This window comes from Pseudopipra pipra, chromosome 8, assembly GCF_036250125.1.
Source record: "Pseudopipra pipra isolate bDixPip1 chromosome 8, bDixPip1.hap1, whole genome shotgun sequence".
In the NCBI taxonomy this organism is placed as follows: domain Eukaryota; kingdom Metazoa; phylum Chordata; class Aves; order Passeriformes; family Pipridae; genus Pseudopipra; species Pseudopipra pipra.
The window spans coordinates 3,570,031-3,595,109 of NC_087556.1; the positions used below are offsets into that span (position 1 = coordinate 3,570,031).

At 49.4% G+C, this 25,079-nt stretch overlaps 1 protein-coding gene across 1 annotated transcript in view; it reads left to right on the plus strand.

Moving 5' to 3' along the window:
* The window catches only part of CDH23 (cadherin related 23), a 194,781-nt gene that overhangs the window by 68,339 nt on the left and 101,363 nt on the right, over positions 1-25,079 (plus strand). The window contains exons 7-8 of the mRNA XM_064662202.1: positions 16,702-16,896; positions 20,813-20,941. Of these exons, the coding sequence (XP_064518272.1) occupies positions 16,702-16,896; positions 20,813-20,941 (324 nt within the window). The remainder of the gene's footprint in view (positions 1-16,701; positions 16,897-20,812; positions 20,942-25,079) is intronic.

Sequence of the window (25,079 nt, forward strand, 5' to 3'; positions counted from 1 at the left end):
AGCTTTCAGGCTGTGTTTTCAGCAGCCTGATCTTGGCAGAGAGCTGCTGGGTGCCTGCAACCTGCGCTCAGCGGAAAGCTGGAACGCCCAGAGGCATCCTTGTTAAAAATGAGCTCCCTGTTCGTGTCCAGAGGGCAAATCCTGTTTTCCAGGAGACTGATCCTAAGGATGGTTTGGCAGGTGTACAGCTGCTGCAGCAGGAGAAGTGATGTTGTCCTATGTTGGCTTCCTGGCTGCTTGGATGTGCGGCTGTCCCTGGAGAACAGGATGACTCCTGCGGGAAACGGACTCTCCTGGGGCTGAAAACAGTAGCCATTGTCACTTGGGAGTGCTGGAGGCGATCCTGGTGTCTCCCTGTGGCTTTATGGAGAGGTGTAAAACAGATCTACTCATCATTTTTTGGGGATGTTGAAGGCTCTGTGGGATGGACCTTGTGTGTGGGTACAGTGTGGAGATTGTGATTTAAAAGGTGCCGATGGAACATGAGACTGCCTTTTTTAGGGAAGAAGGGGAATTCACAAATGTGGTTTGTTAATGGCTGCAGGGATGCTTTGGATAAGAAGAATTGTAACCCTGCATTTCCTCCTACTGCTTCTTTTTGCTGCATTTCTGATGGAAATGCCAGTGCAGAGGCCAAAATGCCAGAGGTGGCTTTACCTAAATCCCTGTTGGGATGTTACTGCCAGTTTCACCCTCAGAGCAGGGAGCACCTCAGAAAGAGGAGAGCTCCCTTTTGCAGTGGGGGGTCTCGGGGGAAGGCATGGGGTGATGGGACAGCCGTGTTTTGCTGCCAGAGTTCTCAGTTCCTGGCAGAGGTGTGGCAGCATCCCCAGGCACACCCTTGGAGTGGGCCCCAGCATCTTTGCGAAGGCAATTCTCATTCAGCAAACTGTTTTGGAAATAGTCAGTCATCAGGCACTTATGGATCTTTCAAGCCCCTTTGTCTCCCTAATAATCCCACCTCTTGGGAGGTATTGATTCTCCGCTGTTGGCTGCCTCTTGGTATTCCACAGTCTGGTCTAGTCTGTGTAAATCGCTGCGCTGTCATTTTCACGCAGCAATTACTTGCTCTTGATTTCTTACATCCCAAGTCCTTTGCCGGAGATCTAAGCTCTGTATTGACAAACCACCCTGGAAGAAAGAGAGGGGGTGTCAGGGTTTGGGAAGAAGGCTTACACAACAGAAACTTTAGGGAGAGTTTCCCTGGGGTGTGATAATCTAAAAGGTGCTCACCCTGTGTTGTTTTTTTTTTTTTTGATCATCCAACGCATGAGGGATGCTGTGGCTTCCCCACCTCTGACTTTTATGCCTTGTTTTTTGCTCATGCCAAAAATGTAGGAAATCCTTCACCTGACTGCTGGGCAAAGGATTCAGCCTGGAGAGTTGAGGGCAGCTGTTTTCCAGGTCATCCTCAGTCCTCTGCTTGGGAATGAGCCCTACCCAGTACCTGAAGGGGCTACAAAAGAGTGGGAGAAGGGCTTTTGACAAGGGCCCGGAGGGACAGGACAAGGGGGAATGGCTTCCCACTGCCAGAGGGCGGAGTTAAACGGGATATTGGGAAGAAATTCTTCCCTGTGAGGGTGGGGAGGCCCTGGCACAGGTTGCCCAGAGAAGCTGTGGCTGCCCCATCCCTGAAAGTGTCCAAGGCCAGGTTGGACAGGGCTTGAAGCAACCTGGTATAGTGTAAGGTGTCCCTGTCCATGGCAGGGGGATGGAACTAGATAGTCTGTAGGGTCCCTTCCAACCCAAACCATTCCATGATTCCTCTCGCTCTCCAGAAGGTCATCCTTTGATTTGGGGTTAGGGTTCACCCATCTGGGAAGGGGGAGATGTGCGAAACGGTTTTAGTCCCATTTTAGGTGATTTTTTTTTTTTCTTTCTGGGTGGGCAAAAGCAGAAGGGAAGGATGATTTGCAGCCATGGGGTTTCCTTCAGGAGACAGGAGCCGCAGCCCCCCAGAAGTGGCAGTAGCTGTATTTAACCTGGCACGACGTCGCACTTCCAAACCTGAAGGCATTTTGTTATTAAAGCAGCATGGCTGGGCAGTGAGGGCTCTCACTTGAACAGAATCCCCATCCTAGCAGAGAATAAATTAAAAAGCCAACTGGCCGCGGCTGCCTGAGGAGCGCCGGGACCAGAGATAGGGCCAGAAGTCAGATAACAAACAGTGTCCAAAATTGCAGCGCCTGGTGCATGGCGTGAAATTAAAACCTTCTCTGCCTCCTCCTGCATGTGTAACAAAACAGCTCCTGCCACAGTCTGCCGGCACCAGGAGTGAAGAGGAGAATAATTAAATACGTGGAGGTTTTTGCATCTTCCAAGGGAAGGGATGAGGCTTTTCTGCGGTGGACCTCAGTGCTTTGATCCTGTACCCAGGCTGAAGTTGGAAGTGCCTGTGGGCTGCCTTGCTACGCAGAGGGGCAGGAATCTGCCCTTTTCCCCTGTTTTGTCGATTTTTCCTCTGAGTTTGCTCCCTCCCCTTTCCCTGTAGGGCTCAGCAACAGCCCTGGAATGTGCCAGTGTCATACTGACTATCGTCTCCCAGACCTTGCTGGCTTTCCAGCCCTCGGGAAGGACATTTCTCTGGAGTTACCACCCAGGAGTGATGAAGAGGGCAGCGCTTTTTAATCAAAGTTACATTAGGTGAAGCTGATATTATTCACTCTGCTTTATTGCAGCTATTTTTACACGGGGGTTAGAAGTTAATACTACCCAGCAAGCCTGGTTTTGCTGAATTCTGGCAAGCGCCAAAATCCATCAGCACATCCAGACAGGGAAGGAAAGAGCCCAAGCAAAAAATAAACTCGTGAGCTGGACTAAAAATACAGTCAAAAACTCAAACCTCTTATAAAAACCAGACCCTGATAATTGAGGGGCTGGTCTGGAAGGGCAAAACCCAGCCAGGACCATCAGCTGCAATCAGCAGAAGGACGAGGGGCTGCAATCAGTGCGGGAAGGGGAGCGGGAGCTGTAGCAGGAGGGCTCGGGGGGACGCAGAGTTGTTTGTTCCCTGCCCTGGTAAATAAGCCTGACTCTTTTCCAGCCCTCACCCTCAGCCAGTGGTGATGTGACAAGGCTTGGTCTGACTCTGCTGGAGGGATGTCAGCACTCAGGAAATGGCTGGGACCGAACGCGGTGTCTGAAGGGAATGGTTTCAGCAAGGAAGGCTTTGCAGGGTTGTGTGGGTTTGAGGGTTTTGTTTTTCCCCCTCAGGTAATGCCAAAAGTTTAAGTTAATTCCTTGGATCTGGTGAGGATGTTGGCAGAGCTGGGATCTCCTCTGCTGGTTGCAAAAAGACGTGACGAACTGGCAGAGGGAAGGAGGGAGTTGTCTCCCTGTGTTTCTAGGAAAGGGCCAAAATGCAGCTTCTTTCCTTCTCCCTTCTGTTTTCTCTCTCTTTCTCCTTTTCCACCACTTTTCTGTTCTTTAAAACAGAGATCCCTTGCTGGAATGTACTGTCCACGCTGGTGCTTTCTAAGCCTTTTAGTGGTTTATTATCCCTGCAGGAGGTGCTGTGGTTAGGCTGTAGGACCCCATTGCCTTGGTTCTTGTGATGTTACCAGGGGCACTCAGAGATTGGGGCCCTGTTAAAACAAAAAAAATCAACACACCGAGTGCTTTTATAGTAAAACACCGGGTATTTTTTAAAACCACTTAAGGTATTTTTAAAATCTTCTTGACACAATTGGTGTCACCGATGGATTGCTTTGACCCCTCTGCTGATGTGACTTCACAGTGCGCTCGGTTCTTTGGGCTGGATTGTAAAGTCTGGTTCCTTTGGCAACACCAGGAGAAATTAAAGAGAAAAATTGCTTGCCTCAGCATAGAGTTTATGAGACCTCGGGCAGATACTTGGAATTGCAAAAAAAAAAGCAGGTTTTTGGGTGTTTTGCTACCATCCCTCTCCAAATCAAGCTTAGGGGGGAGTTTGAAGGGAAGCTCAGGTTTTAGAAGAAGATTCCTGGTGTTTCTGGGTGCCTTGCATTGCTCTTGGGGATGAGAGGTTTAGGAAGTAAGAGAGAAAAGGAAAAAAGTTGTTATTTTTAACGTGATGATGCGCCTAAGCCATGTCCAACATGATTTCTTTTGTGGGTCTACTCGATAAGCTGTGCTTTTGAAAACTGTCATTAGAAACAGGGTGTTTGTGCTGTGATTTAACCGATGAGGTGACCAGCCGTGACCCTGTCCCTTGCAGATGTTCCCGCCGTGCCCTCTGCAGCTCACGCTGTCTCGTCAGCTTGAAAGGTCACCCCACCTCCTGCTCAGGTTGTTGCTCAGGGATTTAGGAGCAAAACCAGCTGATTTCATGGCTCAAAGCTGGCTGTGACAGCAGGAGCAGGTATTTAAAGCTGTGGTGTCTCCAGGGTATCAGCTCGTCGCCAGCACCTGCTCTCTTTGGAGCCACCTCTTCCAAAGCAGCTCCTGCAGCCTTTGTGCTGATGTGCCTCATTCGCAGCTTCAGGGCAGCTGAAGGAGAGTTTGGCACTTCTGGGGTGCAGAGCACTCACCTCAGCTTTGGGGCTTTTTGCCTTTGCTTTCCTAGGGTTTTCCAAGAGTGAAGGGGATGGAGAGGGAATCTTTGGTAGGCTTGGAGACTTGAGCTTGCCTAAGACTGACAGACAGCGGGTTCCTGCCAGACATTGGCAATGAGGTGACGACAAGGAGGTGAGTGAAGGTGTGAAACAGTAGAAGAAGAGAGGGGAGACTGATTTATTTGTAATTATTGTGAGTTTTGTTTAAATTTGTAACCTATAAGCCAGAGTTGCTAAAGAAACAGAGTTGGGAAAATAATCTGTTTTCTTAGCGGTGAATGAGGGCAAAGCTAAGGGAAGAGGAGAACTGAAGTGATCCATGTGAGAAGAATAGACTTAACCCCATTCCTCCTGCAAGGTTTGAGGGGATTAAGCTGGGTTTGTGGTGCCTGTTTCCCTCTGGGCAGACGCTGCCCTGAGCTGAAGGCTCTTTGGCCTGGGGTGACTGAAGAGAATTCCAAAACACTGCTCCTTTAATTCACCCTGACATGCCAGTCAATGCAGACTGTGAGCTGAGTCCTCTGGGAAAAGCCTTTTCATTAGGAATCCTGCTGGACAGGGAAGCAGCACAACATCCCAGCTGATGCTCCAAGATCCCAGCCTAGATTAGAGGAAAGCAAAACCAAACCAAAACAACCCCGAAGGTGAATGATTCCAAGAGTTTTAATGCTGCAAGTGAGCCCTGTGTGTTTTAATTGCAGCTTGGGAGGGCATGTTTTTGACCAGGATAGAAGAGCACTGGCCATGTGGCTACACAGCTGCATCCCATGGTTTGCATCCCTTCCTCTTGCTCCAGGAGCTCAGCTGCATCGCTCCTGCACACGGGATGCTCCTGTCACAGAGCCTTGCAAGGAAATGAGCTGGAGGAGTGTGAAGCAAGGAAGGTAGTACCTCAGAAAAATCCTTTTCCAAGCAGCCTTTTCCCCATCACGTGCATGGAAAACCTCAGCCTCGCCGAGGGCGGTGCTGGGAGCAGATCTGTTCAGCCTTTCCTCAGGGGTAGGATCTAAATCTTTTAATCTGGTGCCAAACGTGACACTCTTGGTAAAGTTATGAGGTGAGTGATGCTTTATAACTTCCCATGCTGTAGCCAGAGGGGAGGATTATGTGCCTCTCTCCCTGTCCTCAAGAGGCTGGTGACTTTATTGGCCCTTTTTTTGCTATTACCTTTCCACTTCACAAATACCTGCTGTGTGGGGCTGTGTGGTTGTGGTTGGCACAGTCACAGTAAATTTTGAATGTTAGTCCTCAGTCTCTGTTTAGTTATGAAGGATGCTCTTTCCTTCTTCCAGAGATGGACATCAGTGACTGCCCCAACAGAAGGTGCTGCTTCGCTTTCCAAGCCTTTCTGTGCTCCCACTTGTGCCTTTTCTTCTTCTTTTGAGGCAGGTTGACTCCTTATGCTCCATGCTCAGGCACCTTCTCTGGGGACCAGGAGCTTATTCGCAGTGTACCTTGGAGCTCTTGCACAAGTTTTCCTGCCAGGGCTGCAGGCTGAGGTCTCTGCTCTTCCCAGGTGGAAAAAAAACCCACTTACTCTCTTAAGAAGGTGTAAAAAAAACAACTGTGTGTGCAGGGGAAGATCACAGAATCCCCAAATGGTTTGGGTTGGAAGGGACCTTAAAGCTCATCTAGTTTCACCCCCTGCCATGGGCAGGGACACCTCCCACTAGACCAGGTTGCTCCAAGCCCCGTCCAACCTGGCCTTGGACACTTCCAGGGATGGGGCAGCCACAGCTTCTCTGGGAACATGTGCCAGGGCCTCACCACCCTCTGAGCAACATCTAACTTAAATCTCTCCTCTTTTAGTTTAAAGATGAACATCATCTGCTTGTAGCAGAGGGCAGGTGCTGTCCTCAGGGTGCCTCACCCTCTCCATGAGGGTGGCACTGATGGCAACAATGAGGCAAAGCTGTTCTGCACGTGGATTCAATGTGTAGCAGGGAGATTTTGGGTCAAAAGAGGTAAAGGTGGGGTGTTGTGTGTTGATAAACCCATCTTTCATAGTGTGCCTGACAGCAGAGAGGAGTTTGGAGCATGGGGCACATGCCATTCTTTATGTTGTCACACTGGGATGCAGCATGAACTGGGAGACTCGATGCTTTTCTTCCCATATCCTTCTCCTTGGCATTGCAAGCTTCCCTGTCTTTTTTGTAAGTCTAATTCGCTTGGTCTTGCTCCTTCCTGGCTGTTCCTGCAGTTCGAGAACAAGTCAGTCTTCACAGACTGTATTTTAAAATGCTGTTCCCTGCACATTCCATTCTCCCAGGCGTGTAACTGTCCCCTCTTCCTGTGGCGGTGGGAGACAGGGAGTTGGGGTGCCAGCTCTCGTGGGAGAGGGTACCCACACTCCAGACATGTCTCGACAGAAGAGCTTCATGCTGGAATTTGCTGTTTCAGCACCGAGCAAAGCCTGATGAGACCCGAGCTGAACCGGTATCGATCACTCCTCTGGTAATGAAGCCATGCCTGGGAAGACAGGGAAGTGTTTTTTATGTCAGCACAGCTGTATGCATTTGCTTTCGCTTGTGTTGAGGGTGATACCTGCTCTTGCAGGAGTTTCTTTTTGATGGATCTTTGGGACCTTCAAATCCCAGAGTTCCAAGAGAGTTGTGGGCTTGTTTCCCTTCTTTTCTGAGGACACTTTACTCGCTCCTCCTGTGGTCATAAGCGAGGCACTGTGCTGGGAAAGGGACTTTTAGCTTCTCTACCAGAACAGGGGATAAATAAGCAGTAAAATAAATAAGGTGGTAAAGCAGGCAGGTTTCTTATCTGCCTGGCTAGAATGGGAGGGCAAGAGATGGATCACATGTGGTAGATCTGAGGGTTTTTTGAAGATTCAAGAGAAGGACATAGCGAGTAGTGCTGCGATAAGAGAAGGAGATAGGCAGTGAGGTGGTGTGAAAGCAAGTCCCAATTCTCCTTGGTCACCTTGGTGATCCTTCAAGGTGACTCAGGAGAGCTTGAGAGCCAGGGAAGAGCAGATACAGGACTGGCATGGAGAGGAACGTGTGACTAGATAAGCATCCACAGATTTTGTGTATATATTTGGAATATGTTGTGTAAATGAAGACAATACCTAATGATTCGTGGCTATTATTTGAAGTGTCCCACTGTTACAGATTTATTTGTCATTTCTTGTAGTAACACCGATGATAATGAGTTCATTTCTATTAATGTGGGTGTCGTGGACTTCCGTTGATATTCCGCATTAATTAATGTACCATTAAAAGAAAGTGGCACCCAATTAATATCAAGTAGGAGCGATACTGTCGGTGTCCTGTCATTAGGGTTTCATTTGTAATGCACTGTATGAATACTCTGCCTTAATGGAAGTCATTTGCCATCCAGAGCATTACCTGATGGGCTGCCACGGGGTGCCAGAAAGTGGAAGTTAGTGGCAACTGCAAAACAAAACAGGATGTTAAGAAATTAGGATCTGTCCAGTTTATGGCATCACCCCCAAGAAGGAATTGGAAAAAGGATTTCTCCTCTCACCCCACAGTGAATGCTGGCTGATAGCAGTAAATGACTCTGGTGATTTGACTTTGCTACTCTAATTTTGATATCGAAGGGAGGGGTAGTGGAAACTCTCCCTGGATTCCGCAATTTGCTTCCCTAAGCAAAAGCTGCCTCTGCCAGTGCAGGAGTCCAGACCTTGGCTGTGGCCACCTGGACCCACCTGATCCATGCCCACCATCTCCAGCAGCAGGACAGCCAAAGGGGTACCGAGCCATCTGCCGTGGGTGCCCTTGCAAAGGGGGAAATGGCTCCAAACGCCCTCTTCCAGCAGGAAAATCACACCAGTAGGAGTGATACGGTGCTGCTGAAGCCAGGAGCTCTCTGACTGACAGGTTTTCACATTCTTGGCACTTGTGTCTGACTTTCAAACGTCTCATTAGACCATCTTGGGCTCCCATCTGCTGTCTCCAAAACTGGGACTGACCTAATAGCAGCCGAGGAGGGAAGCACAGACTGCCTCCCAGCCCTTGCTCTGGCCCTGCCTGCTCCTTGAAGGCTGGACATGGGGAATGGGAGAGAAATGTGGCTTTTCTGATGAAATTTGGCTGTTGACACTGAGTCAGTGAAGTGGTGATTGTGTCACCACCCTTCTGCCCCCTCCCAGGGCAGGGGGAAACGATTGGCTTTTGCTAGGTGGAACTAGATGATCTTTAAGGTCCCTTCCTACCCAACCCAAACCATTTTAGGATTCCCCTCCTGGGCTTGCCCCTCAGGATCTGTGCTGCAGAAGCAACTGGTGGAGAGGTGGCAGAGCCATGTGCACCCAGTTTTTGGGGATGCCACACCATCCATCAGTCATCTAAGCTCCATGTTGGCAAGGGCAGGGTTATCTTCAGTGGGAAATGGGACAGCTCTGGACTGGAAAACCAAAGGAGCTTTATACCATGGCATGCCAGAGCATCTTTTCCTGTGTGTGGCTGCTTCACCGTTGTCCTCCCAGCATGGCACATTGCCATGTGGGCTTGTGGGTTGTGATGTCCCTTTCTTCATCGCCGTACGTTGGGTTGGGCCGTGTCTGCCGGGAATAAGTGCTCTCGGCTCTGAGTGTGGTTATCCAGCAGCTAATTCCTCTCCAGCTCCTATAGTGCATCTATTCCAGCTGTGTTTATGGTGTTTTCAAAAGCCCCTCAATTGAATTATAGCTCTGCGGTGGCCGTTTGCCAGTGTCACACGATAATGAGGGAGGTCACTTAATAGAGATAGCAACAGGAGATACATATTAATGAGAACTCATTGAAAGGTGGGCTGAATTTCAACCAAAAAGGAAATTTTAAAAAGGGAAATTATCAGGTTTTAGAATCAAACTTTAAAATTGGAAATTGCTTGGCTTGGAGGCGCGGTAATGCAATTAATAAATGTAATTAAAAGTGCAATTAAGAAAACAGGAATTGGAAGTCTGTGCACATCCCTGCGAGCATTTAGAGCTGGCATGCAAGCGAGGGACCCAGTCTGGCGGTTGGGATGGCTCCTGAGATGGAGCACAGGGATAGAAACCAAAACATGGGGCTGGTTTGAACTGTCGACAGGGCCTGGATGAGGGGCTGGCACTTGCTCTGACTCTGCTCCTGCAGCTGTTTCTTGCAGCGAGACCTAGGCAGGGATAGGTGACTTAAATCTGTCCCAGGCAGCCCAGGGATGAGGAGAGCACTGGGAATCCATGTCAGCTCTGTTCCTCAGCACCTCTGAGATCAAGAGGCACTGAGCCTTCCTTCCCGCCTGTGATGAGACAGGATCGGCGGGAGAGCCTTTGCCTGGAGCAGAGGGATGTCTGAGCCGGCTTTAGCAGAGCACAGCGCTCCTTTCACACACCCCACTGCACGGTGGAGAGGCAGGGAGAGGGAAAAGAGCCACCAGGAACAGCAGCAGATAATTATTTAAGAGTAATAGGTTGACCAGAGCTATAACAGGAGCACGAAGCAGCGAAATATCTCCTGATGGGAACGGTCAGCTCCCACCTTGATGCAGGGGGGGGAAGCAGGACCCGAAATAGGGCTGGCAGGGCTGTTTTAGTGCTGATGCTGAGATCAGAGCTGCCTGCTGCTCCAGCCCTCATGCCCGTCGCGGTGCCCCCCAGTCCATCTGTGTCGCCTCATCTCCCCGACCTTCAGACAGCTGTTGGGCCAGATTGCCTGCCGTTTTTCCACATTATTTGCAAGGGTACAGCACACGCGCATCGGCATCCTAATCATCTCCACCAGCTTCTGCTGGGTGACTTTGCCCTGGGAGGTCACGTGGAGGTCCTCTGCCTGGCCAGCTACTGGAGAGGGGGTGAGCAGGCATGGAGGGACCAGCCCCAGATGAACCAAAATAAACATTTCTAGTGCCCAACCAGAGCTTGTAAGGACATTGTCATGGTTTAACCCCAGCCAGCGGCTAAGAGCTGCGCAGCTGCTCACTCTGTGTGTTGGAAAAGTGGATGCATTTAAGGGAGTATCTGAAAAACTAACTCCCAGATCTCCTCTGCTTCATCTCCCACCTTTATTCTACATGACTCTGACCCTGCTGTAAAAAAGTCAGTGCTACATGTTCCCCCTCTCAGCCCTTTGCCCACAGGGCCCCTGGTGTCAGGCCAGCTGGACGAGACTGATGGATCAAGGCACATCCGAAGTGTTGGTGGCCTGTGGCCCGTGAAATGGTTTTGCTGTGGTGGAAAACTCTCAAAAGCACTGTGCAAATCTGCTCCCTCAGCAGGGCGAGCAACTGCCTGGCAGCCAGAGGGGTTTATATGCTGTGGGAGCAGGTGCTGCAGCCTGGGGAAACGGTGTGGATGCTGGGCTTTCTGCAAACAGCCTTTCTCTTTTAGCCCTGTGTGAAGGAAGAGCTCGTTCACATGAACCATTTAGGTTGGAAAGGACCTCTAAGATCATTGACTCCATCCATTAACTCAGCACTAAACCGGGTCCCCAAGTGCTACATCCACATATCTTTTAAATCCCTCCTGGGATGGTGACTCCACCACTTCCCTGGGCAGCCGTTCCAGTGCTGAACAACGCTTTCCATGAAGAAATGTTTCTTGTTGTTCAATCTGAACCTCCCCTGGCACAGCTGGAGGGGAACATTTGGTGGCAGACGAAGAGGAGATTGTGCTCTGACTTTTTTCAGGTGCCCTGCCCAGCTCCCCTCATTTTCAGCTGTGGCCATGTAACCTGCTTGGTGGGGCACATCAAAAACTCATGGAATGGTTTGGGCTGGAAGGAACCTTAAAGAGCCACAAGTCCTACCCAGGAAAAACCTGCTCCTGCTCCTGCATGAGCTTCCCTCTCCACGGGCTGCAGGTCTCCAGCAGGACCCTGCTCCTTCCTGGGCCTCCCATGGGGTGGGTCACAGCCACCTGCTCCAGCATGGGCTCCTCCGTGGGCTGCAGGGGGGTCTCTGCATCCCGATGGTCCTCCATGGGCTGCAGGGCTTCAGCTCCGGCACCTGGAGCTCCTCCTCCCCCTCCTTCTTCACTGACCTTGGTGTCTACCTTGCTGTTCCCATGTTCTCACTCCACTCTTCCCTAACTGGAATTCTTTCTGCACCACAACCTTCTTTTCTTAAGTATGTTATCCTGGAGGTGTTACTGTCACTCCTGATTGGCTCAGCCTTGACCAGCGGCAGGCAGTCCATCCTGGAGCTGGCTGGCATTGGCTCCATGGGAGAGGGGAAGCTTCTGGCAGCTTCTGACAGAAGCCACCCCTGTAGCCCCCCCCGCTACCAAAACCCAGCCACAAAAACCCACTACATTAATGCATTTTATAGCAGGATTCATAAGATATTAAAGACCAGAGTGAGATGTAAATATTTTTAAAAGTCCCTTTTCTGTAACCCCTTCTTCAGCCTTAACTGCCCTTTTACAGAGAATATTGCATAAGGGTTTGGCGTCCCAGCTCTCGGGGTTAACACGGGGTGTGTCTGTGTCTGGTCACTTGTGCTGAGGGTCATACAGGAGGTGACAGCCCAGGGGAGGTGTTTGCTGTGATGTGCAGTGCTTGGGCCATACACACGGTGGCTTTGGGATGGAAACACAACTTCTTGGGAGGATGTCCAGAGGATGGACCAGGCTCTTCTTGGTGGTGCCAAGCAACAGGACAAGAGGCAGAAGCTGATGTGCAGGAAGTTCCACCTGAATGTGAGGAAGAACTTCTTTCCTGTGTGGTGACTGAGGGCTGGAACTGATAGCCCAGAGAGGGTGTGGAGTCTCCCTTACTGGGGATATTCCAGAACTGTCTGGACATAATTGTGTGCCGTGTGCTCTGGACTGGCCCTGCTTGAGCTGGACCAGATGACCCACTGTGGTCCCTTCCAGCCTGACCCATTCTGTGATCCTGATGCTTTGTGGTTGCTCAGAGACACATATTGCTGCCTCACCTCTGCACTGGTAAGAGAGAGGTAAGGTCTTGGTCTCTCCTTTGCCTCCTTGTGCAGCAACATCCTTCTGTGTTTGAACAGGGATTTTAGAGTTGTTTGTTCCTGAAGCAGAGTGGTCTCCTTATGATTAGAAGTTTGGGCTGCTACTGCTTTTGGTTTGGACCCCTCCCAAGCTTCTTCTAGAAGTTGTTTTTTTTTAATAAGAGTTTGAACCTTTCTTATTCATTTATTGCAAAATAAGGGAGGCACAAATGGCCTTGCTACCCAGCACCTCAGAGCCCTTTAAGTCCTGGAGCTGCTCAGGGGAGATCTGGGTGCTGGAGCTGCTCCTGCTGAGCCGTAGGATGAAGGATGTGATGCTGGAGATGGGTCAGGAGTAGGTCCCACTCCTGCTTGCCCTCCTCCTCCTCCACGGTGGCATCTGTCTGCATGTTTATTTTTATCTCACATCTGCTGGTGTTGTAACAAAGATTTAATGATATGACACAGTTTTTCACCAGTTCTTTTTTCCGTGGTGAATGGAGCTTCCTAGCAGGCTGCTGGAGGGAGCTGAAAGCTTTAAAAAGTGACAAAATTTGGCAACTCGTGTGGAAAACTCACCTGCTTCCCACAAGCACCTGTAGGCTGTTGTCTGCCTGGACAAAAAAAGATAGAATTTGCTATTTTTGCCTCTTGGTGAGATAAGCATAACTACAATTAGTCTTTGTTAATGAAGAAAAGCCCTGAGGAATATGCAGAAGAGTCCTATAAGTGGCCCAAATGCTGAAAATGCAGAAATAGGGTCCAGTGCAGGGCTTTCCAATGGCATCTCCCTGGGCTGTGTCCTCTGTCTGGTATTTACCGTCAAACACAAGCCCCAGGCAGTTCTGTTTATCCAGATGTTTTGCTTCATTGTTTAGATGATGGGCCGCATCTTTTGAGAAATAAAGACTTTGGCTTCCTGCTGAGGAATATCCTGAGTCTGTTTCACCCAAAAATGGCAAGAGGATTTTAAAGGCATGTCTTTCTTATGCTTCTTAAGGCAGACGGTCTGAAATTCCTCCAAGTCCTGACTGTGCCTGCCTGGGCATGAGCATTGAGAATGAGACCTCTTTCCCTGGAGGACTGCTGGTATGGGATGTCTGCATCCCACAGCTGGTTTTGCTGGTTTGGGAGGATTTTATTTTTTCTTTTTTGCCTGAATTTGAGCTGGGGAAGAAAAGATGCATTACACAGAGCACTCCTTAGTAACAGCTTTGCATCCTTTCACCTGCGTGCTGTTGTGAATAAGGACGTGTGTTTAGTAGTGAAAAATCCCCGCTGACCTGTGTGTTTTGGGCAATATCAGTGATTTCCCTCTCTGTATCTATGCTACGTGGCTTCATGCTCCTATAACACTCCTCCTGTTGCCTGGAAGCCCTCCTGCATCCCTCCTAAATTCACCAACCCTGTGCTTTGCTCACGCACCCACCCTCGTGCTTGTATGTGCACACTGCCCCCAACAAGGTCCTGCTCTGGGGTCCCTCCCAGCCCCTCAGATGCTTTGGTGTAGAAGCCTGTGACTGATTCCCAGGCCCAGCCAGATCTTTGTCTAGAGCTGACACTGTGATTGTTTGGCTTGGGCTGTCTCCTGGCCAATGAAGGGACCTGATCAGCAAAGCTGTAAAATAAGGATGAAGCCACGGTAATCACCAAGTCAGAGCTCAGACAGTGTCTGCAGGGCCAGAGCTGACAGCACTAGAGCCAGTGACCTCTGTGTCCCTCCAGGCAGCTTCTCCTTTGGAAGGACAAGGAGATGAACTCCCTTCAAAGCCTGCTTTGGGGCTATTGTATGGAATACAATGCAGGGGAAATCAAGCTCTCCTCTTTCACAGCCAGCCGAGCAGACCCCTAATCACGGGTGACCAGAGCAGATTTGCATATTAAAAGGAGTGGCTAGGGGCACTTAAAAAGAAGAGGAAACATATTCATCAAGGCCAGCTTTATCCGTATGAATATTATTATTCCCAGGGACAATATGCCCCAGACCCCCCATCATCTACTCCTGTGCTGCCTCTCCCTATTAATGGTTAATTTCTAACGCTCCATGTCAGGACACTGATACCTTCAGTGGCTCTGGGAAGGAATTTGAGAAGGTAGTTGTTGGAGCATGCGGAGTGCAGTGGTGGAAGCAGTGCCCTGGCAGCAGCAAGAGGAAGGCTGTGGATGTTCTGGAGCTGTTCCCAGATGGTGATAGCTTGGGGGAGGCAGGTGGCCTACAAGAGGGGTGGGGAAGATGCTCTAGTTGTGTCTGAAAAGGTGTCTTGGGAGTGCTCAAAAAGCAAACACTCACCACAGCCTCCCATGAAGGACTTCTCCATCCCAACACACCCGCCCTGAGACGACAAAATCCTGGTTCCCAAGCAGTTCAAATGCACAAGCCAGGATTAAGTTGCCGTGCATGTGGCATGAAGTCAAGGGTTTACATGGCAGCAGGGCAGATCTTGGTTCAGCATGCCAGAGAATGAGCAGCTGTAAGGAAAAGGGCAGCAAAATTCTGGGACAAATGGGCTGGGGAGGATGTGGTGTTTCCATCACTAGAAGGCTCTAAGGATGGGAATGATTTAGGTGTAGTGTGGAGACAGGTTTCTTTTTTGAGGTCCTTTCTAGCTCTATCTTTTTATGCTTTTGTGACTGCTGATCACCAAAAAACTTGAAGGTGCTTTAAAAAATAATCCTAAGGCCGTGCCCTGTGAGGCTTTCTATAGCAGCTTGATTTAGAGGAGGGAAAAAAAGAAAGGAAATGAAAAACGTAGGATGGAGCTGCAACCTGTCATACCTCAGCAGAAGAGACACTGATGAAAGGGAAGTGGAGTTTTGCTGGAGCCCAAGGTGAGCTCAGGTGTCAGAGCATCCCTGCAGTGCTGCATGGCTGGATCCAAGGGCAGGAAGCATGAGGGATGTGCGTGGGATAAGTGTCCAGAGCCTGGATTCGTCAGTGTGGGTTGCAGAATGTGCCCTGGGTTCCCTGCTCTGTCTGACCAACCTCGTACAAAATCCTGCTACCTGCCTTTGGGGCGGGGAAATTCAGAGGCTTTGGTTCTTTGCTGGTGCCATGCCCCACTGTTAAACTGGTTAAATCAGATGTGCCAGCGTGGAGCCCTGGTGACCAGGACAGCCTTTGATTCACTGCAAGCTTCGTGGTTCCCAAGAAACCTGAAAATGGCTACGTTTTGTTGCTCAGCTTTGGCAGAGGTTTTTCTGGGAAGCAGTGCCTCGTCCTCTAAGCTCTGACTCTCCTCAAGCCTCCTCTCCGTCTTCTCAGCACTTCATGATACTTCTCTGTAAGCTGAGGACTAATAATTTAGTATGAAAGAAGTTAACAATAAAACACAGAGACTTGGGGAGAGGTTTGCAGAAATAATCCGTATTATCCCAACTGGCCATAACCAGCTGCTGCCCGGTCTTGCTTCTGTGACCTTTACTGTCTTCCCTTTTGAGGTTTAGCTCCTTGTCACCCCTTCTCATGGCTCTGACTGCGTCACAAGCAGAGGGACATGTCCAAGGTGTCATGATCCATCTGTACCTGCAGCCTGGGGCCCCAGCAGAGCCTTTTCGCTTGTCTGTCTGTGCTTTTGCCTTTGGAGAGAGACAAGAATATGCATTTTAAGATTTGCATAGGAACATGCAGCTGTTCCACCAAAAATGGATAATTGTTCTCCCCGCTGTGAAGTTAAACAATAAGAAGTGCCAAACTGCACTTGCCATTGCTGATTTTGTGCACTCAGCTGCATATTTTATGCATGTAGATTAGTTCCAGATTTATGACGATTTAACTGTTCATGCCTGTGTTAATCGGGCCAGGTTGTAGTTGCTGTGGAAACTACAACTTTGACTTTTACGTTAAGTTCTGTGGTGCATTTAATGCCTTTTTTTTATTATTATTTTTTAAGTCTTCCTATATTTAATGCCTTGTGGTGAAAATCCTGTGGGAATTGGCATCAAAAATAAAAATGCCTTTGGGCAGAAAGCAAGTTTCAGCAAAGAGAGCAATTTTTCTGGAAAGTTGGGATGTGTGGGAAAATACGGGTTTGTGATAGAGTGCCATCTTGACCACAGCTGTATAACTGTTATTATAAGTGTGTAACAACTATTATAGCTCCTGCAATACTGTCATAAAGAATGCAGCTGTATAACTTCTAAATGTCCTGAAAATACAGGACTGAAGTTGTCGGGTCTCTAGGAATTCCCTCTGGCGGGTAGAGGAAATTGCTGATGTGTGTTTGATGGGGAAATGGGCAGGTGCACAGTATTACTGATGCTTATTGTGTCTTTCCAGAACACCCCGGTGGGCACTCCGATTTTCATCGTGAACGCCACGGACCCGGACCAGGGGGCCGGGGGCAGTGTGCTGTACTCCTTCCAGCCCCCTTCCAACTTCTTTGCCATCGACAGTGGCCGTGGCATCGTGTCGGTGATCCGAGAGCTGGACTATGAGGTGACTCAGGCCTACCAGCTCCAGGTGAACGCCACGGTGAGTCCCCCTCTGGCTGCTGCAGGGCTGGAGGTGGTGTCTGCAGGGGCTGCAATGGGGAAGGAGCTGTTGCTTGTTTATTTTATTGCCCTACTCTGGCATCTTCTTGGGCATATCCAGTGTTTTCTACTTAGCAAGGTATTGTAGCAATGCAGTGCCTGGGTAGCTTCAAATCTGTGTGGAGCACAGCTACACCTCTCCAGCAGCATCTCAGGCTTGTCAGGGGCTTCTGCATGAAGGGGAGCAACTCCCTGGGTGATGAAACCCAGTACAGGCCATACAGACCATTCATAGAATCACAGAATGGTTTGGGTTGGAAAGGACGTTAAAGACCATCTCATTCGGTGCCCCTGCCATGGGCAGGGACACCTTCCACTAGACCAGGTTGCCCAGAGCCCCATCCAACCTGGCCCTAAACATTTCCAGAGATGGGGCAGCCACAGCTTCTCTGGGCAACCTGTGCCAGGGCCTCAGCACCCTCACAGGGAAGGATTTCTTTAGTATATTAATCCTCCAGGCTCATTCCTTGTACATCAGGGTTTATTACAGGTGGATTTACCTGTATGAAGTTCAGACATCATGAGTTAAAGTTTTGGTGGACAAAGGAGAAAGCAAAGTCCTAATTGTAGTCAATACCATCATACTGAGAGGGGACCCTTGGGAAATGCATCCACCATGGTAAATTCATGGCCCATTTGAATGGGAAACTTCTTCCCTGGTGTTAAATCTAGTGAGAGTTGAGAATGTGGAGCAGCACACAAGCAGGTGATCTGGGTGGTGGTTTCTTCCCATCTCAGATTCAACAGAGGAAGGTGAGATTCAGCTCTAGAATACATCTGACCAACTCTGCACTCAGGAGAGGGGGGGAAAACCCTCTGTGACTCCTGCAGGCAGCTGGCTAGAACTCTTGAAGCATGTGATTTAATCAAGATCATTGTCTTGATGCAGAACCACAAATGTCAGGAGGACACGGGAGGGCTGTCCAGGGCTGCTTTGCTCTTCACGGTGCCGAGACAGGGCACTCACAGGCTGCAGGGCCACAGGCAAACACCACAACCTTTCAGCCCAAGCCCTGCATGTTCCAGGCTGTGGAATCTCCCCCAGAAGCTTGTTCTTTTTCTGAAACATACCTTATGTTATTTTTAATATTCCAGTGGTGAGCGGGCCTCTCTTTGTTTCCTTATTGGTGTCTATTGCTGGCACGCTTTCCTGGGATGTGCTGTTGAACTGTCTGTCAGGTTAGGAAATGTGGGACCAAACATCATCCATGATGGAAAAGGGACTTTCTTCCATGAGTCTAGTTTCCTCAAGATGCAAGGATGTCACCTTGATCCATCCAGTTCCATCCAGCCCCATATCCCAGCGAAGATAAAATGGGGGCATATCTGGTACTTCATAGGATCACAGAATGGTTTGGGTTGGAAGGGATCTTAAAGCTCAGTTCGTTCCACTCCCCTACCATGGGCAGGGACACCTCCCACTAGACCAGGTTGCTCCAAGCCCTGTCCAACCAGGCTTTGAACACTCGCAGGTGTGGGGCAGCCACAACTTCCCTGACAAGCTGATACTTGCTCTATGTGCTCATGGCATATAGTGATTTCCAGCTCAGGGAAAAAAGACTTAAATATTAAGTCTCTGAACTTGGCCGGATGGCAGCTGTGGGCATGTCTCCTTGGCTTGGTCAGTTGTAGTAATCCCTAGAAGAGAAGTGACGAGAAACTGCGGGGCAAATCTATGCCAGGGGAGAAGGATGAGAGTCGCAGAAGCGTAGCAGGAGCTGGAAGAGCAAATGCAGTCTCTTGCCTGCCTGATGAAGAGTTTGCATGGTCCGGAGTGGGAACTGGGCTGATGGTGAATTCAGGGTGGCTTCAAGGAGAGCTGGGGAGCTCAGGTGCAAGGCAGGAGTCATTTCACACCAGGGAGGGAGGCAGCAAGGACAGACAGAGGCAGGAGAGACAGTCAGTGAGGAAACTGGAAGTGTGCTCGCTTCTTCGGAGATCTGTGATGCCTTAAACAAAATTTAAAAGGTGAAGGGGAGGGGAAAGAAAATTATCTGAAGAAACAAAGGATTTCAGCCTGATAACACTAACAGCAGATTGGAGTCTGAAGTAAGCCTCCATCCAGGCCCTGAACGCCGAGGCCCGCGGGTTAAGAGGATAATGTACAAGCTGTGTTGTTGAATACGGTTTAAATTAACATTAATCTTCTGGCAATCAGCCTTTGCTGCTACTCAGAGCCGCTTTGAAGGAGTGTGTGGTAACCTCTAATGGTTGCTTTCCAGCACAGTGCTTGATTGGGGGTAAGGAGAGATTGATTTCTTTCCCTTCGTGTGCTCTCCCTTTATTCCTACACTTTTAGCAAAGGGCTGTGGGCATTGGGGGCACTTTTGAGCACTCATGGGATGAGACTTCAGCAAGAAAAGCACAGGCAGCAGGGCACTGCCAGGAGAAGCTGGTGGCAGTGCCTACTGCTGTGGCATTGACTGCGGGGAAAGGGTCTTGCTTTGGGAAAGTGCTTGAGGCTCCATCCTGATGGGATGTGATGGGGTGAAAGGGAGATGATCATAGAATCATGGAGTGGTTTGGGTTGGAAGGGACATTTGAAGGTAATTTAGTCCAATTCCCTGCCATGAGCAGGGACACCTTCCACTAGACTAGGTTGCCCAGAGCCCCATCCAACCTGGCCCTGAACATTTCCATGGATGGGGCAGCCACAGCTTCTCTGGGCAACCTTCCCAGGGCCTCCCCACCCTCACAGGGAAGAATTCCTTCCCAATATTCCATCTAACCCTGCCCTCTGTCAGTGGAAAGCCATTTGCCCTTTTTCTGTCCCTCCAGGCCCTTGTCCAAAGTCCCTCTCCAGGTCTCTTGGAGCCCCTTTAGGCACTGGAAGGGGCTTCAAGGTGTCCCTGGATCCTTCTCCTCTTCAGGTGAACACCCCCAGCTCTCCCAGCCTGGCTCCACAGCAGAGGGACTCCAGCCCTCGGAGCATCTTTATGGCCTCCTCTTGACGCCCTTCTGGTGCTGAGTGGCCCCAGAGCTGGATGCAGTGCTCCAGGGTACTGATGGTCCTGCTCGGAGCATTTCAGTGTTCAAGGGCCACGACTGGTCCTTCTGAGATCTCTGCATGCTTGTGACCTGCTTGGCAGAGCAGGGAGGATGGTCACCTCGATCCTGCCAGTCCTCAAGCAAGGTAGGAGGGGAGAGGTTTGTAGCAGCCCAGGAGAAAGGATGTTGTTACTGTGGGGATGAATCCTGCAATTCAGGGTTTCCACTCTACCTTCTGTGTGAGAGCCCGGGCATCCTACGAACCCAGGAGCAGCACTGGGTGTACGTACCCTCTGCCAGAGCTTGGAGCAGCAAATACAGAACAGAATAAAGCTGCTACTGCAAGGCAGCCCATGGGGTTTGGAAGAGCAGTGGGAACACGAGGGAGCTGGTGGACTTGGGTCATGTTCCAGCTGATGGAGCCCAAGCTGTGCTGAGGCATCAGCACTGGTGGTGGGTATGAGACACTCTGCTATGATGTGCTGGTGTGAGACACTGCTGGCAGCCACCCCTTGGTCTCACCATGCAGAGGTACCCTGGGCTGTGTCTGTGTTAGGAGGGGATTTATGTTTTGAAGTATATTTTGAACAGTGTTGCTGCATTTTCACTCAAAATGTGATGAAAACTAAATTGGTGTTTGCTTTATTTTAAAGGACTGATGCTGGAATGAAATGCATATTGTGTTTCAGCTTAGAGGGAGGTGCAGTGGACAATAATTCCAGCAGGTAGCTTGAAAAAAGAGATGATTACCTCCACTACTCAGAGATTCTGGCCCAACTACAACTGCAGGAGACTTAATGCTGCTGAATAATTCTGCGGTTTCTGATAGAAATCCTTTCTCTCTCCTCCCCACCCCTCATTTTTTCAAGGACCAAGATAAAAACAAGCCGCTGTCTACTCTGGCCAACCTGGCCATCACCATCACGGACGTGCAGGACATGGACCCCATCTTCATCAACCTGCCCTACAGCACCAACATCTACGAGAACTCACCTCCGGTAAGGGCCGTGCTTCGCTCTGACGGGCAGGACCGCGGGGTTTCTTTCTGAAGCAACGTGTTTCCAGCCAGCTCCAAAACATTTTGCCTTTTTTTTTAAAAAAAAGGGAGCCTAAGCCAGGGGGTTTAGGAAGGCTGAACCCCAAGTCAAATATTTTCCTGAGCTTTTTTTCTTAAATTTTACAAAGGCTGTTCTTAGCAGCCAGTCACCCTGTTCCCTCCGCACAGTCTATCTGCATGCCATTTCCAATAGAGAACTTGAAGGAAAATTTAAACGCTCCTGAAATGAGGCAGTTTTGAAAATGCCAGAATCATCAGCCATTTCAGCACTTTGAGTCTTTTCCCCCAGGTTTTGCCAAATTGATCCAATCATTTTAGTTCTTCCGAAACTCGGTTTGTCAGCAAACTCACTGTTTGTGGAAAAACGTCTCCCAGTCTCTAAATACAGCAGGGATGGGGGTTTTTCCCCCCCCCCACTACAGCAGACATCAGGGCCTTGGGAGTTGTTTGCTCTGCTCCCAGCAAGGGTGCCCAGAGCCTTCAGTCCAAGCACCAGCCCTCCCTGGTAGCATCCACCTTCCCAAGGCACAGCTGTGCATCCCATCACTTTGCATACAGGGAAATATTTTTGTGTGTGGATGGAAAAACCTTCTGTCTTAAACAGCGGCATGGTGTGTGCCCATACCACGTGTGCATCCCATAACAACTCTGGGATCCCAAATGCCTGATGGCTCAGTTCACACAGCAGAAGAGGGAATTCCTTTTTATTCCCTTTGAGCAAAGCCCTGACATGGAGAGTGCTGGATCAATAGGGCTGAGTCCTGCTGTCCCAAATCCTGTGGTCAGACAGCAAATTACCCATCTGCTGGCCCAGAGATGGCCAAAAAATGGCTTATTGATGAATTGCTTGCACAAAGTGAAAGTTTTGCTGAGATTAGGGTGTATTTTTGGTGTGGGCAGAGGGAGCTGCAGGGAAATAAAAAAACCCACAATTTAGATCAACCTTAACTAGGAGGAAAAAAAGCCTTAGATGGAATGAAAGAAATGGAAGATCCACGAGTATAAAAAATTGTAGACCGCATCACCTTCATGGAGGGTGACCTGGTATCCAGGAAGGGGCATCCCCTTCAAATAATAATATATTTTAAGGCTCAAAGATCTCTTTGTGTTGATGCACTGACATGTTTTTCCCGGAATATACAATGTTTGCAGTAGGGAAAGCAGCAAATAACCACAGTGTAACCCTGATACAGGAAATGAAGGAAGGAGTGCTCACCAGGCAGCACTTTTCAGGCGGGTTTAGAGATTTTAATTTCTCTTGGCAACGTGCAGTGAGGTGTCCAAGATGGATAGGTGACACCAGAGACACAGTGAAGAGGAAGGTTGCAAAACATGAGGGCAGCTTTGAGTGGTTTGGACCCCAAGTCCCAGCCTTCCTGGGAGAAATTCCACTGCTGAAACAAGGGTGTGGGGTTTAACACAGAGTCATTTAGGCTGGAAAAGACCTCAAAGATCATCAAGTCCAAATGTTAACTATGTGCAATTTTTGTCTCCCTGTGGAAGTCTCATCAGCTCTGCCTCACCCCTTCCAAGAGAGCATGGAGTGAGAGAACATCTTGGTTATCAAAATGATAACAATAAATTTGGATGAGGAGCCTGGCCTTGGTCAGTGGCTGTCCAAAACCAGGCCTACAGGTCAAGCCAACAGGCTGCAGTGCATTTTTGAGCGATGTTTACCCTGACATTGGACTCAGCAGGTCAAAATGTGCACGACCTCTTCCGTCTCAGCCCCAACTCTACGGAGGAGGGCCTCACTGCTGCTCCACCCGCCCGCTCCCCGTCTCTCTTGCCTCTCTTTTTATCTGTGGTGCACAGCATTTCTGTGTTCCTCTATCAATGTATCAGGCGAGAATACCTCATCTAAAGTGTATACATTACCTAATAAAATCCTTCTTATTTGGGATTATTGCATCAAATTTTAATTTCCTCACTCGAGTAACAGCATGTCAGCCGGCCCGGCAGTGAAGAGTCGATAGAAGGTGAAAAGAGTGGATAAACTGCAGCAAATTACCGCAAACAGATCTCTATCAGCCCTTTGACTGGAATTGACTGGAATTAAGAAGTGAGAAATGGGATTTTTTTTGCCGTGGCAGCTTTCTGAAGCGCTCCCTGCCCCCCCTCTTCCTGCTGCAACGCTGGGCTGTGCTTCGCCTTTCAAGTCCCTAATCCTGTAAGAGAAGAAGAAGAAGAAAAAGGGGTGGAGGGGCACGAGAGGGGAGAGAACTGCCGTTGTAGCTCTTATTTTTCTCAGGCTGGGATCTGGAAGCATAATTTAGAAGCATTTTGGGCAGGTGCTTATTCTGACACTGAGAATAAAGCAATTTCTTATCGGGCAAAGGAAGAGGACACAGCGGGGAGAGACTCTGCTGTCCCTGGAGGTGTTGTATCTTCTTTCTTGATGTAGTTTATCATCCCAGCATGGCTCAGACATCTCTCCCAGGGCACCTGAGTGCACCAAAGCTGCCTGCAGCTGTGGCAAAGCTTGGTGGCGTGTTTTTCATCCTCAGAGTGTTTTTTGGGTGTCTGTCCTCACAGCGTCTGTGCGCCGGTTGATGCTGAACGTCACTGAAAGGCTTGTCAAGCCCCAGAACAGGTTACCCAGGGAAGTGGTGGAGTCACCATACCTGGAGGGATTTAAAAGACATGTGGATGTGGCACTTGGGGACATGGTTTAGTGGTGGCCTTGACAGTGCTGGGGGAACAGCTGGACTCAATGATCTCAGAGGACTTTTTCAACTTAAAGGGTTCTGTGATTCCATGTTCTCCAGACAAGTTGATGGGGTTGGAGGAGAGGGGCCATTTCCCCTTGCAGAGGAACTGTTGCTCTGATGAGCCCCTGCTTTTGGACCTCAGCTGGGGCATGGTCCAGGCAGCACCACAGCTTCACTTTAGGGGAGAGAGAGGAGAAATCCACTCCCTTGAAGACAACCTGAGGCTGAAGACAGCCTATGAACATGTGCTTCATCCCACGGGGAGCCATGTGAAGGTGAGAGTGGGGGCAGATCCTGTTGGCACTTGGTCCCAAGCCCAGCAGTTGTATCCCCTTGAGATAGGATGGTACAGCTATGTGTCAGATATCATTAAAACAGTTTTAATTCTTCAACACCATCCTCCTCCTCCTCAGAAACTCCTTGGGTTGAAGAAATAATGTAGAATCGGTGCTATTTTTGCCCTAGAGTCTCAATAGCTCCAAGTTAATTCTTTCTTACAATATTTCCAGCCCATCAGTGTGAACACTTTATTAAAAGCTCAGGGTTTTATTAAAAAAGGATTGATTTACTCCTGCCCCTCTTCAAAAAACCCTCAGATTTTGTTTGGATAATGTGCCACTCTTTATTTTCTTTGCCTTTTTTTTAAGCATAGGCTTTCCCAGATTATTACTTTTATAAACCTTCTTCCTCCTTCCCTAGAGGGAGAGGGTTATTCTGCTCTCTCTGTACCACCAGCTGAACCCTCTCCCTGCAGCCACTGTTGTCTGCAGTAGGGAGGTGAGTTGTGACTTGTTTTAAGAAAAGTCAGGAATATTTGGGACTTTCTGGGAGCTGCAGGTTCATGCCACAAATACCTGAGGGCAGAGCTGTTGGCGCTGGAAGTCAGCCTGAGGTTTCTGTGAGTAAGTAGAAGACACCAAGACATGGACAGTGAAAGGAACAGTGATGTGGTCTGATAGGATTTTGGAAGAGAAACTGGGAATTGTTGACATGTGGTTTGTTAGGGGACGATCTTTGCCATCGTGGTACGGCTGAGATGAGGGATTTGGTTTGTTTGGGCTGTTTTCCCACTTCCAGCCTCTCCTCTCTGGGTAGTTATTTCTGCTGGTGTGGTGGGCAAAGCACTTCGTGGCCATCACAGGTACCAAGTACTGAGTGTAGCCTGCATGTAGCACCACATTTTGCATCACATCCTCTCACTCCAACCCATGCTGAGTGGGAATACTTGCTCACCACGAAGGCAGTAATTGCCACCAGCGACATAGATAAACATTGTGCCTGCACTGGGACACTTGTCCAGCCCCTTCCCCAGAAGGATCCAGATTGCTCCTAAACACTGTGGGTGCTCAGGGAGGGATCATCCATCCC